Source organism: Trachypithecus francoisi, unplaced genomic scaffold, assembly GCF_009764315.1.
Source record: "Trachypithecus francoisi isolate TF-2019V2 unplaced genomic scaffold, Tfra_2.0 Lachesis_group4, whole genome shotgun sequence".
NCBI classification, from domain to species: domain Eukaryota; kingdom Metazoa; phylum Chordata; class Mammalia; order Primates; family Cercopithecidae; genus Trachypithecus; species Trachypithecus francoisi.
Window position 1 is genome coordinate 7420480 of NW_022681469.1, and position 15745 is coordinate 7436224.

At 40.8% G+C, this 15745-nt stretch overlaps 1 protein-coding gene across 1 annotated transcript in view; it reads right to left on the reverse strand.

Moving 5' to 3' along the window:
* Positions 1-15745, reverse strand: part of GALNTL5 (polypeptide N-acetylgalactosaminyltransferase like 5) — a 65086-nt gene that overhangs the window by 36742 nt on the left and 12599 nt on the right. Inside the window, 3 exon segments of the mRNA XM_033193492.1 lie at positions 1564-1730; positions 13391-13469; positions 13472-13510. Of these exon segments, the coding sequence (XP_033049383.1) occupies positions 1564-1730; positions 13391-13469; positions 13472-13510 (285 nt within the window).

A 15745-nucleotide genomic window follows, 5' to 3' on the forward strand; every position in this document is an offset into this window, starting at 1 on the left:
TCCACACTCTTCCCATGCACGAGGCTAGAAATAGACAGTCCTGTGCCCTCAGACATTGGTGACCCCCTTAGAAACAGTGTTATTTACGATAGGTGCCTGGCCAACATCTACATTTCCACCACACCACTGCCAGTGACTTGAGTCACATTCGCGAGTCACCTAGAGTCACTTTCCCGCAGGGTGAACCTCATGGGATGGCTTCTTTCTCTGCCTGTTCTTCCTACTGCTTCTCCTCATCTTTTTCTTTCTGAGCTCATAGTGGGTCACATTTACAGTGGATTGGGTTGACTTTCAGCCTGAAACTTACTTAATATTGCATCATTGCTTTAGTACTCCTAGCTTGCCTAAGGTTTGTACTCCATTGTAAATTAGATGAGTGATTTCAAATTCTAAGTGTAGCTAACTAGTGCTAGTATCACGATTCTTTAAAACCCATAAGCATGAAAGAATATGCTCTTAACAGTGGTTGGTCTGATTCCATTTCTTTCATGGAATTCCTAGATCATCTCATTTTCCTGCATTAAGCCCTTAATAGCTCCTCATAGCTTCAAGATAAAAATTCAAATAATGCCCTTTATGAGCAGTTATCCCCCGCCCCGCCTTTTTTTAAGTGATGGGGTTTTGCCATGTTGCCAGGCTGCTCTGGAGCTCCTGAGCTCAAGGGATCTGCCCACCTTGGCCCCCCAAAGTGCTGGGATTACAGGTGTGAGCCACCAGGCTGGGCTGGGAGTTCCCTTTTAATAACTTTGGTTTTGCCCACCTTCCTCCTGCAACTCTATACTGATATATAAACTACATAAAATATGGTAGCATGTATTTCAAGCTCACTATGTCTTCTCTTGCCCGTGGGCCTTTACAGTGCTGCTTAAGCTACCTAAAACACCTTTTCCTTCCTCTCCACCTGGAGCATTACAACTCATCATTCAGACCTCAGTTGACATGTCACTTCTTCCTGAAGTTATCTCCAAGGATGTGGCCAGTGCCCCTATGTTTAGCTTGTGGAAGCACCGCCCCTCCACCCCTCTGCCATGAGCCCAAGCACAGGGCCCAGGTCTCACATGTCCACCATGCACCAAGAGCCCCTCGTGCAGTGTCTGCTCCAATACCCACCAAAAAGATTCTTTGTCCCCTAGTGCAGTGCCTGCCCCAACACCCACCAAAAAGATTCTTTGTACAAAATACTCAAGTGCCATCAGGGAGAGCACTACCTTCAGAGTAGATTAGATGGACGGGCACAGTGGCTTACACCTGTAATCCCAGCACTTTGGGAGGCTGAGGCAGACAGATCACTTGAGGTCAGGAGTTCCAGACCCAGCCTGGCCAACATGGTGAAACCCTGTCTCTACTAAAAATACAAGAATTAGCTGGGCATGGTGGCGCACACCTGTAATTCCAGCTGCACAGAAGGCTGAGGCAAGAGAATCACTTGAACCCAGGAGGCAGAAGTTGCAGTGAGCCGAGATGGTACCACTGCACTCCAGCCTAGGTGACAGAGTGAAACTCCATAACAACAACAACAACAACAACAACAAAGTAGATTAGATAATGAGTGTTCTATCTTACCAACTTCGCTCATGTCATCTACCAAAATAATTTCTTCAAGAAAATAGTGTGGTGTGAGGTTCATGACACTGGACATGGTCCAAAACAAGGCGTTAAATTCTTCATTATGGAAGCAAATGACAACGCTGGCAGTCGGGAGGCGGGCTGGGTAATGTTTTTGAAGACACCTGCAGGCAGAAGTAATATGAAGAAAACAATCCATCTAAATGCCTTGGATATTTTGTCATCTCATTCAAACACCTCTTCTTATTTGCATCTTTTTGACTCTTTCCTCCAACTGATCATTATGGTAGTAGGGGATGGTATATCTAAAAACACAAAAATGTATTTAACTTCTTATGTTGTTCTAGTATTTTCTGAATCATTTCCCCCTTCTTAATGTCAGTAATAATTGCTCTTTCCTGAGACTGTGTTGATAATCTTAGTTCTATTTTAAACATAGTATAAACACAAATTATATTCATATATTAGCTTCTGTTATAAAAATGAATTAGTTTTAGCTCTCTTTTTTTGCTGTCACCATGGCAGAACAGATAAAAATGAATTATTAAGCTCGCACATTAAAAGGTATACATTAACTTTATTGTGCTATCTTCAGAGAAAACTCCAACTTTATTCTCGTATTTGTGGAGTCCATCACAACAAAAAAGTGTAGCAGATATGGTCTAATTGGATTTCTTCTGAATATTTGACAAAATGCTTTATTTCATTTATTTTTATTTTTATTATTATTATTTTTGAGATGGAGTTTCACTCTTGTTGCCCAGGCTGGAGTGTAATGGCGCCATCTTGGCTCACAGCAACCTCTGCTTCCTGGGTTCAAGCGATTGTCCTGCCTCAGCCTCCCAAGTAGCTGGGATTACAGGCACCCACCACCATGCCTGGCTAATTTTTTGTGTTTTTAGTAGAGACAATGTTTCACCATGATGGCCAGGCTGGTTTTGAACTCCTGACCTCAGGTGATCCACCCACCTCAGCCTCCCAAAGTGTTGGGATTATAGGCATGAGTCAATGTGCCTGGCTCAAAAATGCTTTATTTATTTATTTTTTTTGTGCACATGAGAGAAATACAGAAGCTGAATTCTGGAATTCTAGTAATATTAGTTATTAATTATTAGATTGATATATTATTTGGTTGTATTCTGAAATATTTTGGTTGTAAATTAAAGAAATTAAAGAGCTAACTTTAGCAAAAGAAAGGGAGGTGTAGCTGGCACAGTGGCTCATGCCTGTAATCCTGGCACTTTGAGAGGCCGAGGTAGGTGGATTACCTGAGCTCACAGTTCGAGACCAGCCTGGACAACATGGCAACATTCCGTCTTTACTAAAAATACAAAAATTAGCCAGATGTGGTGGCGTGCACTTGTAGTTCCAGCTACTTAGGAGGCTAAGGCAGAGAATTTCTTGAACCTGGGAGAGGTAAGTTGTAGAGAGCCAAGATCATACCACTGCCTCCAAAGAAAAAAAAAAAGAGAGAGAGAGAGAGAAGGGAGGGAGGGAGGGAAGGAGAGAGGGAGGGAGGGAGGGAGGGAAGGAGAGAGGGAGGGAAGGAGAGAGGGAGGGAGGGAGGGATGGAGGGAGGGAGGGAGGGAGGGAGGGAGGAAGGAAGGAAGGAAGGAAGGAAGGAAGGAAGGAAGGAAGGAAGGAAAGAGAGAGATGTATTGTGAGCTGACCCAAATGCCTCATAGGACCTAGCAACTGCAGCAGCTGGAGCCTTAAGGAATGATTAAAACTAGAGGCTTGAATGACATCGGGACACTCTCCATCTCTGCTTTTGTGTTTATATCTGGGAAAAATAATAATAGCAATAACAACCTACCTCCAAGGGCTGTGAAGATGCAATGAATTAACATATCTACAACACTTAGAGCAGTGCCTGGCATGCAGTAAGTATTCAGATAGAAGGCTCATTACATGATTATCATCTTCCTTTGCAACTGGGCTTGTTTCCACTTCTTTAGTGGGAAATGTGATTGACATCAGCATATCTCATAGGCAAGTACCCAAGGAGAAACTGATGGGACTTTACCTTTTCCAAGATCAAATATTGACCAGAAAAGATTCATTGGCCCAGCTTGCCATAGGTGCCCATCCCTGGGTTAATCAACTGGAGCCAGAAAATTGAGTCGAAATAAAAAAAATCATTGTTCCCACTGCAATCCCGTGGAAAGGGGGAAACAACAGTGGGAAAGGAGTGCTGGGCAGGCAATCCTACAGGCATCCTGGACAGTCCCCTCAGGGCACTCACAGAATGAAGTCACCAGGGAAGGAGAGGGCCTTGTCCTGGTCTTCATTTTTATCCAAGACAAGATGAAGACAGAGAAGTCATGTCCACTGAGTGGAACTGACATCAGATTCAAGGGAATGGAGAGTCTGAGGGACAGGGCCAAGGAAGCACCAGAACAGATGGGAATGAGGGCACCTGCACCATCTGCACTTGGGTCTGGAACGGTGAATGGGAAAATGCGGCTGTGCAGAAACATGTGGAAAAATAATTAAAAGGCTTAAATAGCTCACGCCTGTCATCCTAGCACTTTGGGAGGCCAAGGAAGGCAGATCACCTGAGGTCAGGGGTTCGAGACCAGCCTGGCCAACATGGTGAAACCCCTTCTCTACTAAAAATACAAAAATGAGCTGGGCATGGTGGTGCGCGCCTGTAATCCCAGCTTCTCAGGAGGCTGAGGCAGGAGAATCACTTGAACCCAGAAGGCGGAGGTTGCAGTGAGCCGAGATCGTGCCATTGCACTCCAGCCTGGATGACAGATTGAGACTCTGTCTCAAAAAAATATTCCAGTAATATCATTGAGTTGTGAGACAGAAAGTAGGAGAGAAAGAGAAAATATGATGCTAGACTGAATTAACGGAAGACCAATACCATGAATAAGAGAAGTGGTGGTCCAGGATGACTTGTGCTGCTAAAATCACATCTCTGATGTTATAGTCAGTCCTGGGTGTATCACTTTAAGAAAACTGGAAATACACTGCGTCCCTTCAGTTTGATGTTGGTGGAGGAGCCTGAAACTCACATGAGGACCCTTTAGAACCCCAAGAGAACCTGGTGTGTGTGGGTTTCTCAAAAACAGATCAATAAATGTTGCTGCGGTATGTCTATAAAAACTTTCCTGGCCAGGTGCAGTGACTCATGCCTGTAATCCCAACACTTTGGGAGGCCAAGATAGGCGGATCACCTGAGGTCAGGAGTTCAAGACCAGCCTGGCTAACATGGTGAAACCCCATTTCTACTAAAAATACAAAAAATTAGCCAGGTGTGGTGGCGGGTGCCTGTAATCCCAGCTACTTGGGAGGCCGAGGCAGGAGAATCTCTTGAACCTGGGAGGTGAAGGTTGCAGTGAGCCGAGATCATGCCATTGCACTCTACTTTGGGTAACAAGAGCAAAACTCTGCCCCACTCCCCGCCAAAAAAAATCTTTCCTGACCTAAGTAAGCTATTTTTAAGAGTAAAAGGTCAGGCATGGTGGCTCATGCCTGTAATCCCAGCACTTTGGGAGGCTGAGGCAGGCAGATCACAAGGTCAGGAGATTGAGACCATCCTGGCTAACATGGTGAAACACTGTCTCTACTTTAAAAAAAAAAAAAAAAATTAGCTGGGTGTGGTGGTGGGCACCTGTAGTCCCAGCTACTCAGGAGGCTGGGACAGGAGAATGGTGTGAACCTGGGAGGTGGAGCTTGCAGTGAGCCGAGATGGCACCACTGCACTCCAGCCTGGGCAACAGAGCAAGACTCCGCCTCAAAATAATAATAATAATAAAAAAAAGAGTAAAAGTAATTTGGATGGCCTTTGGTTGTCCTCAGTGAGCTGATGTTATAAATTTGCTAACTTTATACTTTGCTGACCATTATACATTAATAATAGTTCAGTACAAAGCAGCACTGTTTTAGGCTGAATTGTGTCCTCCAAAATTCATATGGCGAAGTTCTAGTCCCCAGGACCTCAGAATGTGATCCTATTTGGAAAAAGAACTGTTGTAGAGATAATTAGTAAGGTTAGCTCATCAAGGTAGGCCCTAATCCAATATGACTCATGTTCGTACAAAAAGGGGAAATTTGAACACAGAGGCAGACATATACAAAGGGAAGATGACGTTAAGAGTTACAGGGAGAAGACGGCCATCTACAAGCCAAGGAGAGACGTCTGGAACAGAGCCTTTGTTTACAGGTCTCAGAAGCAAGCAATCCTGCCAACACCTTGGTTTCAGACTTCTGGCCTCCAAAACTGAGAATAATTTTTGTTGTCTAAGCTACCCAGCTGATGGTACTTTCTTATAGCAGCCCTACCAAACCAATATTTGGATACCAAATTTTACCATGCATCGGTCTCAGCTGGGGTTCTTGCTGACTGCAGATTCTGATTAAGGCGATCTGGGCTGGGCCTGAGATTCTGCATGGCTAGCAAGCTTCCAGGGGCTGTCCGTGCTGTTGGTTTTCAGGCCGTTTTTGAGTAGAAATACTCTAGCGGGCACAGGCACTATTACAATGACAATCTTTTAAGTACATTAGAAAAACATGGTGACAGATGACTGATAAACTAATTTGTAAATGGCTATTCATTTGTTCAAATCCAATTTAAAAAAACGGATTTTTCTAAATAATTTTTGGGTGAGAGGAAGTTACAAATTGTAAATTATATAGAAATTAAAATGAAAGCCTATCATGTTAAAATCTAAGAGCTATGGCTAAAATTTAAATCAGAATAAAATGAATACTTATAAATGCATTATTATACCACAAAGAGGTAAAATAATTAAACTAACCTTATAAACTAGCAAGAAAAACAGGATAAACCAAATGAAATAAAAATGAACCAATAAAGATAACTAGGAATTAATGAACTGGAAGACAAAAAAGTAAAACTGATAAGCATAATCAAAAGTTGGTTTTTTGAAAGACAAAACAATGCACATCAAACTTAAAAAGAGAGTGGGAAAATATACAATAAAAAATGAGAAAGAAGGTATGGTACCAGTGGAGATAATAATAATTAGGGAAATAAGATACACAACTGTTTGCCAATAAATTTGAAAAATAGGTGGAAAAAAGTTTTATTACAATAGTGTCCTAAAAAGCCCCTAGAAATAGAAAGCTTGAGTAGAACAATAACCTTAGAGTAATCTGCAAGTTTATCAATGTCTACCACTAAAAAATGCACTGGTGATTCATAATTACCAAGCAAGTGCTATTTCAACATAATAGGTAATTATCATATTATCCCAACTATTTTAGAGAGTCAAAAACTTTCAAATTCATTTTATAAAGCCAGTATAAGTCTGATATCAAAATCTGATGAAGACAACACAAAAAATAAAAACATAAATCAGGATTTTAAAAACTTGAATCATACATAGACTTTTTTTGGAGAGAAAATAAGTTCTTAACCTCCAGAGATGAATTGTTACTTTAATGTTTCTTAAATATGTGAACTTATGAGCTCAGAATCTCCTTGTGCTCATAAGTTTGTACACAGCTATAAATAAAACAGTTAAAAATAATGAAATATGGCTAGAAGAGTTAAAATCAAATTAATAAATCAATTTTAATTTCAGGTTGGGTTTTGCTGAAATGACATCACCACTTATAACTTATTTTCTACTTGCTTTAGGAAAGTTTATTTCTTAATTTGACTAGATTTTCCTAGTATGTAGTGTGTGTTTGCTTAAATCTCTCAGTCCTATTTTTGTATTTGAAATACTGTTTTAAAAAATTCTATTGGCCATACTGTAAAGTAACTTCTCATAACATATAATTTAGGCATTTGGTCTGCCTCTGTTTGACATCATTTGTATAATGTACCTATTAAGTTTACTAATACTTTTCTCATTACCTACTGAAATTCAGTGACAATAGTAACAGGCTGTCCTCCTGTATAAGTGTATATTAATTAAAAATAATAGGCCAGGTACGGTGGCTCATGCCTGTAATCCCAGCACTTTGGGAGGCCAAGGTGGTTGGATCACCTGAGGTCAGGAGTTTGAGACCAGCCTGACCAACATGAAGAAATCCCATCTCTACTAAAAATACAAAAATTAGCTGGGTGTGATGGCACATGCCTGTAATCCCAGCTACACAGGAGGCAGAGGCAGGAGAATCACTTGAACCTGGAGGCAGAGGTTGCAGTGAGCCGAGATCATGCCATTGCTCTCCAGCCTGGGCGACAGAGCGAAACTCCATCTCAAAAAATATATATATGTAAGTGGGAAGATGGAATTTTAGAATTCTCATGGAGAATCTCATTAAGAAATTGCAGACTTCTGAAAATACATACATAAATCTCAATTCGAATAACATGATTAAAAAAACAAGACCTAACTTATGCTGCCTACAAGAAACTCACTTCCCCTTTAAGGATATACCAGGATTAAAAGTGATGAGACAGAAAAAGATATTTCACGCAAATGGAAACCACAAGAGAGCAGAGTATACTTATACTGAAGTAAAATAGTAAGTCAAAAACTTTAAAAAGAGATAAAACAGGTCACTTTATAGTGATAAGGGGCCCATTTCATCAAGAAAATATAACAATATTATATTGCCAGTTGGTAATATAATACCAAGATACAATGTCAAGAAGACATATTGTAAATATGTCTGCACCCAACATCACAGAACCTAAATACATAAAGCAAATATTAATAATCTGAAGTAAGCGATAGACTGCAATAAAATAATAGTAGGGGACTTCAATACCCCACTTACAACTATGTACAGATCATCCAGACAGAAAATCAATAAGGAAATACTGGGCTTCAACTATACTTTAGATCAAATGGAACTAACAGACACATATGAGCATTTTATCCAACAGCTGAAGAGCATATATTTCTTCTCTGGTGCACATGGAATATCCTCCAGGATTGATCAAATATTAGGCCACAGAACAAGTCTTAACAATTTAAGATTGAAATCACATCAAGTATGTTTTCTGATCACAATGGTATGAAAACTAGAAATCAATAATGGGACAAATTTCAGAAAACTCACAAATATATGGAAATTAAACAACATGTTCCTAAACAACCAGTGGGCCAAAGAAGAAATTTTTAAAAAGACATTAAAATGGAAATTAAAAATATCTTGACAAATGGAAATGAAAAAACATACCAAAACATATGGGATGCAGCAAAAGCAGTACTAAGTTTGGGGATTATAGGAATAAATACCTATGTCAAAGCAAAAGAAAGTTTCCAAACACACAACCTAATGTTACACCTGAAGGAACAAGAAAAAGATGAGCAGACTAAGCCCAAATTTAGTAAAAGAAAGAAAATGACAAAGATAAGTGCAGAAATAAATGAAATAGAGATTAGGAAAACAATAGAAAAGACAAACCAAACAAAGAGTTGGATTTTTAAAAGGATAAGCAAATTTGACAAACCTTTAGCTAGACTAATTAAGAAAAAACAAGACTTAAAAAAATAAGACCAGAAGTGAAAGAGGAGACCTAATTGATACCACAGAAATACAGAGAATCATAAAACACCGCTATGGAAAATTATATGCCAACAAACTGGATAACCTAGGAGAAATGAATAAATTCCCAGAAACATATAACACATCAAGACTGAATCAAGAAGAAATTGAAAATCTGAACAGACTGAAAATGGGTAAGGCATTCAATCAGGAATAAAAATTTCTTACGAAAGAAAACCCCAGGACCTAATGGGTTCACTGCTGAATTTATTTAAAGAATAAATACCAATTATTTTCAAACGCTTCCAAAAAATTGAGGAAGAAACACTTCAAACTCATTTTATGAGACCAAATTATATTTTTTTTGAAAAGTCAGGCAAAGCTAAAATGAAAATTCCATTTAATGAAATAATATGGCTATTACAATAATGGCTAAAAACCTGGTTGGACTCCAGATAGTGGGAGCTACTCTTAGAAGTTAATTTTTAAACATAGTAGTGGGTTCTTTGTACAGAACTGAATTTCCTATTAAATAAAGTTATAGTTTAAATATTAAAACTGCCAAGTCCACTTTTCTTTTTGGACAAATCTCTCTAAACTTTCTGTTTTTCTGAACAGTAATCATGTGATGGGGGAAGGGAAGCAAAAGCAATCACACTATTTTAGAAGGTGAGATTTAGGAAGAACAAATGATGATACAGAGAGAAATTCATAACATAAAAGATATTTTAAAATGTTGACCTTTGTAGTAAATATTCAGTTCAGTGAAATATTATTCTCCATATTAATACCATGTTCTATGGTTTGAGTAAATTTAAGTTTTTTATTTTATCATGACCCAGATACATTGTGTCATCATGTACAAACTCCACGTCTCTTGAGTGTACCACATCATAAGTGATATCTGTGGCTTCAAATGTTTGTGTTGCGCACAAGTTGCAACAAGGCAAAGTGGCCCTGCTTTCTCCTGTTTCGTGGATATTCCTTAATGTAAGTAATTCTCATTTAGTTAAAGGAGAATATTGGCTCTTTTTCTCTGGAAACCATCAGAACTTAAATCATACTAAAAACGCATTAGCACATACACACTACAACATAGATGAACCTTGAGGGCATCGTGCTAAGCAAAATAAGCCAGTCACAAAAAAAGACAAATACTGAATGATTCCACTTATACGAGGTACTTAAAGTAATCAAATTCATAGACACACAAAGTAGAATGGTGATTGCCAGGAAGTGTTGGGGTTGGGAAATGGAGAGTTGTTGTTTATTGGGTACTGTATTACTTTGTTTTCACACTGCTATAAAGATACCACCGGAGACTGGGTAATTTCTAAACAAAAGAGGTTTAACTGACTCACAGTTCCACATGGTTGGGGAGGCCTCAGGAAACTTACAATCGTGGCAGAAGGTGAGGGGGAAGCAAGGTACATTTTACATGGCAGCAGGAGAGACAGCGAGCACGGGGGAAGCTACCACTTTAAAAACCATCAGGTCTCATGAGAAGTCTCTCACTATCATGAGAACAGCATGGGGGAAACCACCACCATGATCCAATCACCTCCCACCTGCTCCCTCCCTCGACACCTGAGATTTCAATTCAACATGAGATTTGGGTGGGGACACAGAGCCAAACCATATCATTCTGCCCCTGACCCCTCCCAAATCTCATTTCACATTTCAAAACCAATCATGCCTTCCCAACAGTCACCCAAAGTATTAACTCATTCCAGGATTAACCTAAAAATCCAAGTCCAAAGTCTCATCTGAGACAAGACAAGTCCCTTCCTCCTATGAGCCTGTAAAATAAAAATCAAGTTAGTTATTTTCAAGATACAATGGGGGTACAGGCATTGGATAAATATTCCCATTCCAAATGGGAGAAATTGGTCAAAACAAAGGGGCCACAGGCCCCATGCAAGTCTGAAACCCAGTGGGGCAGACATTAAATCTTTGTGTGTGTGTGTCTGTGTGTATGTGTGTGTGTGTGTGTGTGTGTGTGTGAGACGGCACTCGCTCTGTCACCCAGGCTGGAGTGCAGTGGTTTGAACTCGGCTTACTGCAACCTCTGCTGGCTGGGTTGAAGCAATTCTCCTACCTCAGCCTCCTGAGTAGCTGGGACTACAGGCATGCACCACCATGCCTGGCTAATTTCTTTTCGTATTTTTAGTAGAGATGGGGTTTCACCATGCTGGCCAGGCTAGTCTTGAACTCTGACCTCATGATCCGCCTGCCTCAGCCTCCCAAAGTGCTGGGATTATAGGTAAGAGCCACAGTGCCTGGCCCCTTAATCTTAAAGCTCTGAAATGATCTCCTTTGACTCCAAGTCTCACATCCAAGGCACACTGATGCAAGGGGTGGGCTCCCAAGGGCTTGGGCAGTTCTGCTCCTGTGGCTGTGCAGGGTACATCCCCCACAGCTGCTTTCAAGGGCTGGTGTTGAGTGCCTGTGTCTTTTCCAAGTGCATGGTGCAAGCTGTCGGTGGAGCTACCATTCTGGGGTCTGGAGGAAGGTGGTCCTCTTCTCACAGCTCCAGTAGGCGTTGCCCCAGTGGGGACTATGTTTGGTGTCTCCATCCCCACATTTCCCCTCTGCATTACCCTAGTAGAGGTTCTCCACGAGGGCTCTGCCCCTGCAGCAGGCTTCTGCCTGGATATCCAGGTGTTTCCATATATCCTCTGAATTCTAGGTGGAGGCTCCCAAAGCTCAACTCTTGTCTTCTGTGCACCACAGGCCCAATACCACATGGAAGCCACCAAGGCTTGGAACCTCTGAAACCACAGCCTTAGTTATACTTTGGCCCCTTTTGGCCATGGCTGGAGCTGGAGTGGCTGGAACACAGGGCACCTTGACCCAATGCTGTACAGAACAGCAGGGCCCTGGGCCTGGCCAACAAAATCATTTTTCCTTCTAGGCCTCTGGGCCTGTGATGGGAGGAGTTGCCATGAAGATCTCTGAAATGTCCTGGAGACATTTCCCCCATTGTCTTGGCTATTAACATTCAGTTCCTTATTACTTATGCAAATTTTCACAGCTGGATTGGGCTTGAATTTCTCCCCAGAAAGTGGGTTTTTCTTTTCTACCATATGGTCAGCTGCAAATTTTCCAAACCTCAAGTTCAAAGTTCCATAGATCTCCAGAGTAGGGGCAAAATGCCACCAGTCTCTTTGCTAAAGCATAACAAGAGTCACCTTTACTCCATTTATCAACAAGTTCCTCATCTCCATCTGAGACTACCTCAGCCTGGACTTCATTGTCCTTATCACTATCAGCATTTTGACCAAAGTCATTCAACAAGTCTCTGGGAAATTCCAAACTTTCCCACATCTTCCTCTTTTCTTCTGAGACCTCCAATCTATTCCAACCACTGCCTGTTACCCTGTTCCCAAGTTGCTTCCACATTTTTAGGTATCTTTATAGCAGTGCCCCACTTCTGGTATCAATTTTCTGTATTAATCCATTTTCACACTGCTATAAAGATTCTACCTGAGACTGGGTAATTGCTAAACAAAAGAGGTTTAATTGTCTCAGTTCCACATGGCTGGGAAGCCTCAGGAAACTTACAATCATGGTGGAAGGTGAAGGGAAAGCAAGGCACGTCTTACATGGTGGCAGGAGAGAGAGAGAGAGAGAATTCAGGGGAACTACTACTTTTAAAATCATCAGATCTCATGAGAACTCCCTCTCTATCATGAGAACAGCATGAGGGAAACCACCCCCATGATCCAATCACCTTCTACCAGGTCCCTCCCTTGACACCTGGGATTACAACTCAAGATAAGATTTGGGTGGGGACATAGACCCAAACCATATCAGGTACAGAATTTCAGTTTGGGATGGTGAGAGAGTTCTGGAGATGGATGGTATCGATGGCTGCACAACATGAATGTCTGTATTGTATATTTTAAAAGGATTAAAATGGCAAATTTTGTTATGCTTATTTTATATCATAATTAATGATTATGTTAATCATTAACATAATAATTATTAATTCAACAATTGAAGGAACAATTTTTTTGAAAAAAGTAAATTTTGGGGAAAAAAAGGTAGCTGTCCAGAGCATTTTCTATCAGGAATGAATGCCCCTTTGGGCAGAAGCCCTTATTGGTGATTTAATAAAAAGATCTGTGGCTAACTCAATTCTTGGAAACCTCTAGAACACATTTTGTGCCCATGAAGAAGATACTCTCTACACTATAAGCATTAGAATCTTGAAATAGAATCTTGACATTATCTGACTTCAAGTCCTAAAAATAGGAATCTATGACATTTCTAGTATGCTAAAATTAAAATCTGGTTGGTAACTTTTTAATCAACAATCATCTATCTATCTATCTACCTACCTACCTAGCTACCTACCTACCTAGCTATCTAGAGAATGAGAGAGAGAGAGAGAACATACATTTTACTCCTGGTATCTGGCACTTCTCTTTCGATGCCCAAGCTTCTACTGATAATCACATTAAATCCGTATTTTAAAGTTCTTTATGAAGTTCTGGGTTTGTATGGTTAAAATCCATACCTGCAAGAAAAAGTAATTAGAGTCATACAAGTAAAGGCCTACTAGCAGTGATGCAGGAAAGGAAAGATCTAGAATAACCAAAACAATTTTTTAAAAGAACCAGAATAGAATTCCGAAATCAAACTGTGCAAAAATGGTCAAATAATTCTTGGCAAAGGCGAATGTTTTAGTACGTTTTGCATTGCTATAAAGGAATACCTGAGACTGGGTAATTTACAAAGAAAAGAGATGTATTTGGCTCACAGTTCTGCAGGCTGTGCAAGAAGCATTGGGCCGGCATCTGCTTCTGGTGGGGGCCTCAGGAAGCTTCCAGTCTTGGCAGGAGGTAAAGAGGAAACAGGCAAGTCACATGGTGAGAGAGGGAGCAAGGAGCGGGGGATGCCAGGCTTTTGAAATGACCGGCTTTCCCATGAGCTAATAGAAGGAGAGCTCATTACTGTAGGCAGGAACCAAGCCATTCACGAGTGATCTGCCCATGTAACCCAAACATATCCTGCCAGGCTCCATGTTAAACATTGTGGGCCAGATTTCAACATGAGACGTGGAGGGATAAATATTCTGATTGTATCAGTGGGGAAAGGGGAGTTATCAACAAAAGGTGGTGGATCAACTGGATATCTGTAGAAAATAATCTGTATGTGATGGTCCATTTTCAATTCTAAGTGCCCTAGTATAGGTTTAAGCAGGCTACATGGAAATAGAGAGATAAAGCAGCAGAATGTACTGAGCCACCCCCGTCCCCCGCCCCTTCCTGCTCTCCCTTTCCCCCAGCAGCCAGGCGTCTATTGGTCGGGGCGTCTACCTCCTCCCCACACACCAAAGAATTTAGTTTTGGAGCCGGGCGCGGTGGCTCATGCCTGTAATCCCAGCACTTTGGGAGGCTGAGGTGGGCGGATCACGAGGTAAGGAGATCGGGACCATCCTGGCTAACACGGTGAAATCCCGTCTCTACTAAACAAACAAACAAACAAAAAATAAAATAAAATAAAAGTAAAGAAATACAAAAAAATACAAAAAATTACAGGTGGCGGGCACCTGTAGTCCCAGCTACTTGGGAGGCTGAGACAGGAGAATGGCGTGAACCCAGGAAGCAGAGCTTGCAGTGAGCCAATAGTGCGCCACTGCACTCCAGCCTGGGCGACAGAGCGAGACTCCGTCTCAAAAACAAAACAAAACAAAACAAAAAAAAGAATTTAGTTTTGGTTAGCTTGCAACATACGTAATTGTATCCTTTCTTATCAGCTAAGTGCAGCCACTAGGGCCATAAATCAAATGTTTGAAGAGTCCTGAGAGAGTTGCAATGCATTGTGGGCTGCAATAAAATGCAGCACAAAGACCCTAAAGAACATACTTGAAGTCCCTGCCTAACAATCAATAGGCAACGTCCGGGAAGATCGTGACCCCACAGTACTCGGTCTGTGAGGAAGGGGGAGGGATCTGCGCACTAGGGGATAAATTGCTTGTTGAAACTGTGCTGGGTGTGTCTGCGTGCCAGACACCCGATCTTGCATCACTGCCATTACAAGTCTCACTTCCACTGTTCTCTGCGTCTCTGAGTCCATTCTTTGGGGTTAGATGGGCGAGTTTGTTTCTCACAATATCCACGTGGAAAAAATGAGCATTTATTCTTACCCTACATCATCACAACAATTAACTCAAAATAGATCATGGCCCTAATGTGAAACCTAAAACTTTAAATTCATTTCCAAAAGAAAACAGAATGAAATCTTTGTGAACTTGAGGTAAGCAAAGGTTTCTCAGATGAAACATAAAAACCATAAATCATACAAGAAAAGCATCAAAATGTAACATTGTGAGGCATTTTGGGGACTTATGAAATAAAAACCCCCAAATTTTAAAATGTAAAATTGTGCTTTTCGAATAACGCCATTAAAGAGAATAAAAAGACAAGCTACAGATTTGTCCAAAACATTTGAAACTCACATATCAAGAAACTTGAATTTAGAATATATAAAGAAGTCTTAAAAATTAAGAAGAAAAACATCCCATTTAAAAATAGACAAAAGACTCCAAAATATACTTTACAAAAGAAGGTATATGAGTGGTTATCAAGCACATGAAAAGGTGCTCAAAATCATTAGTCATCAGGGAAATACAAATTAAGACCAAAGTGATGGCCTTAACTAAAATTTAAAAACTGGACCATGTCAAGTGTTAGCAAAGATCCAGAGAACATGGGATTCTCGCACACTCATATAAAGTGGCCCAGCTACT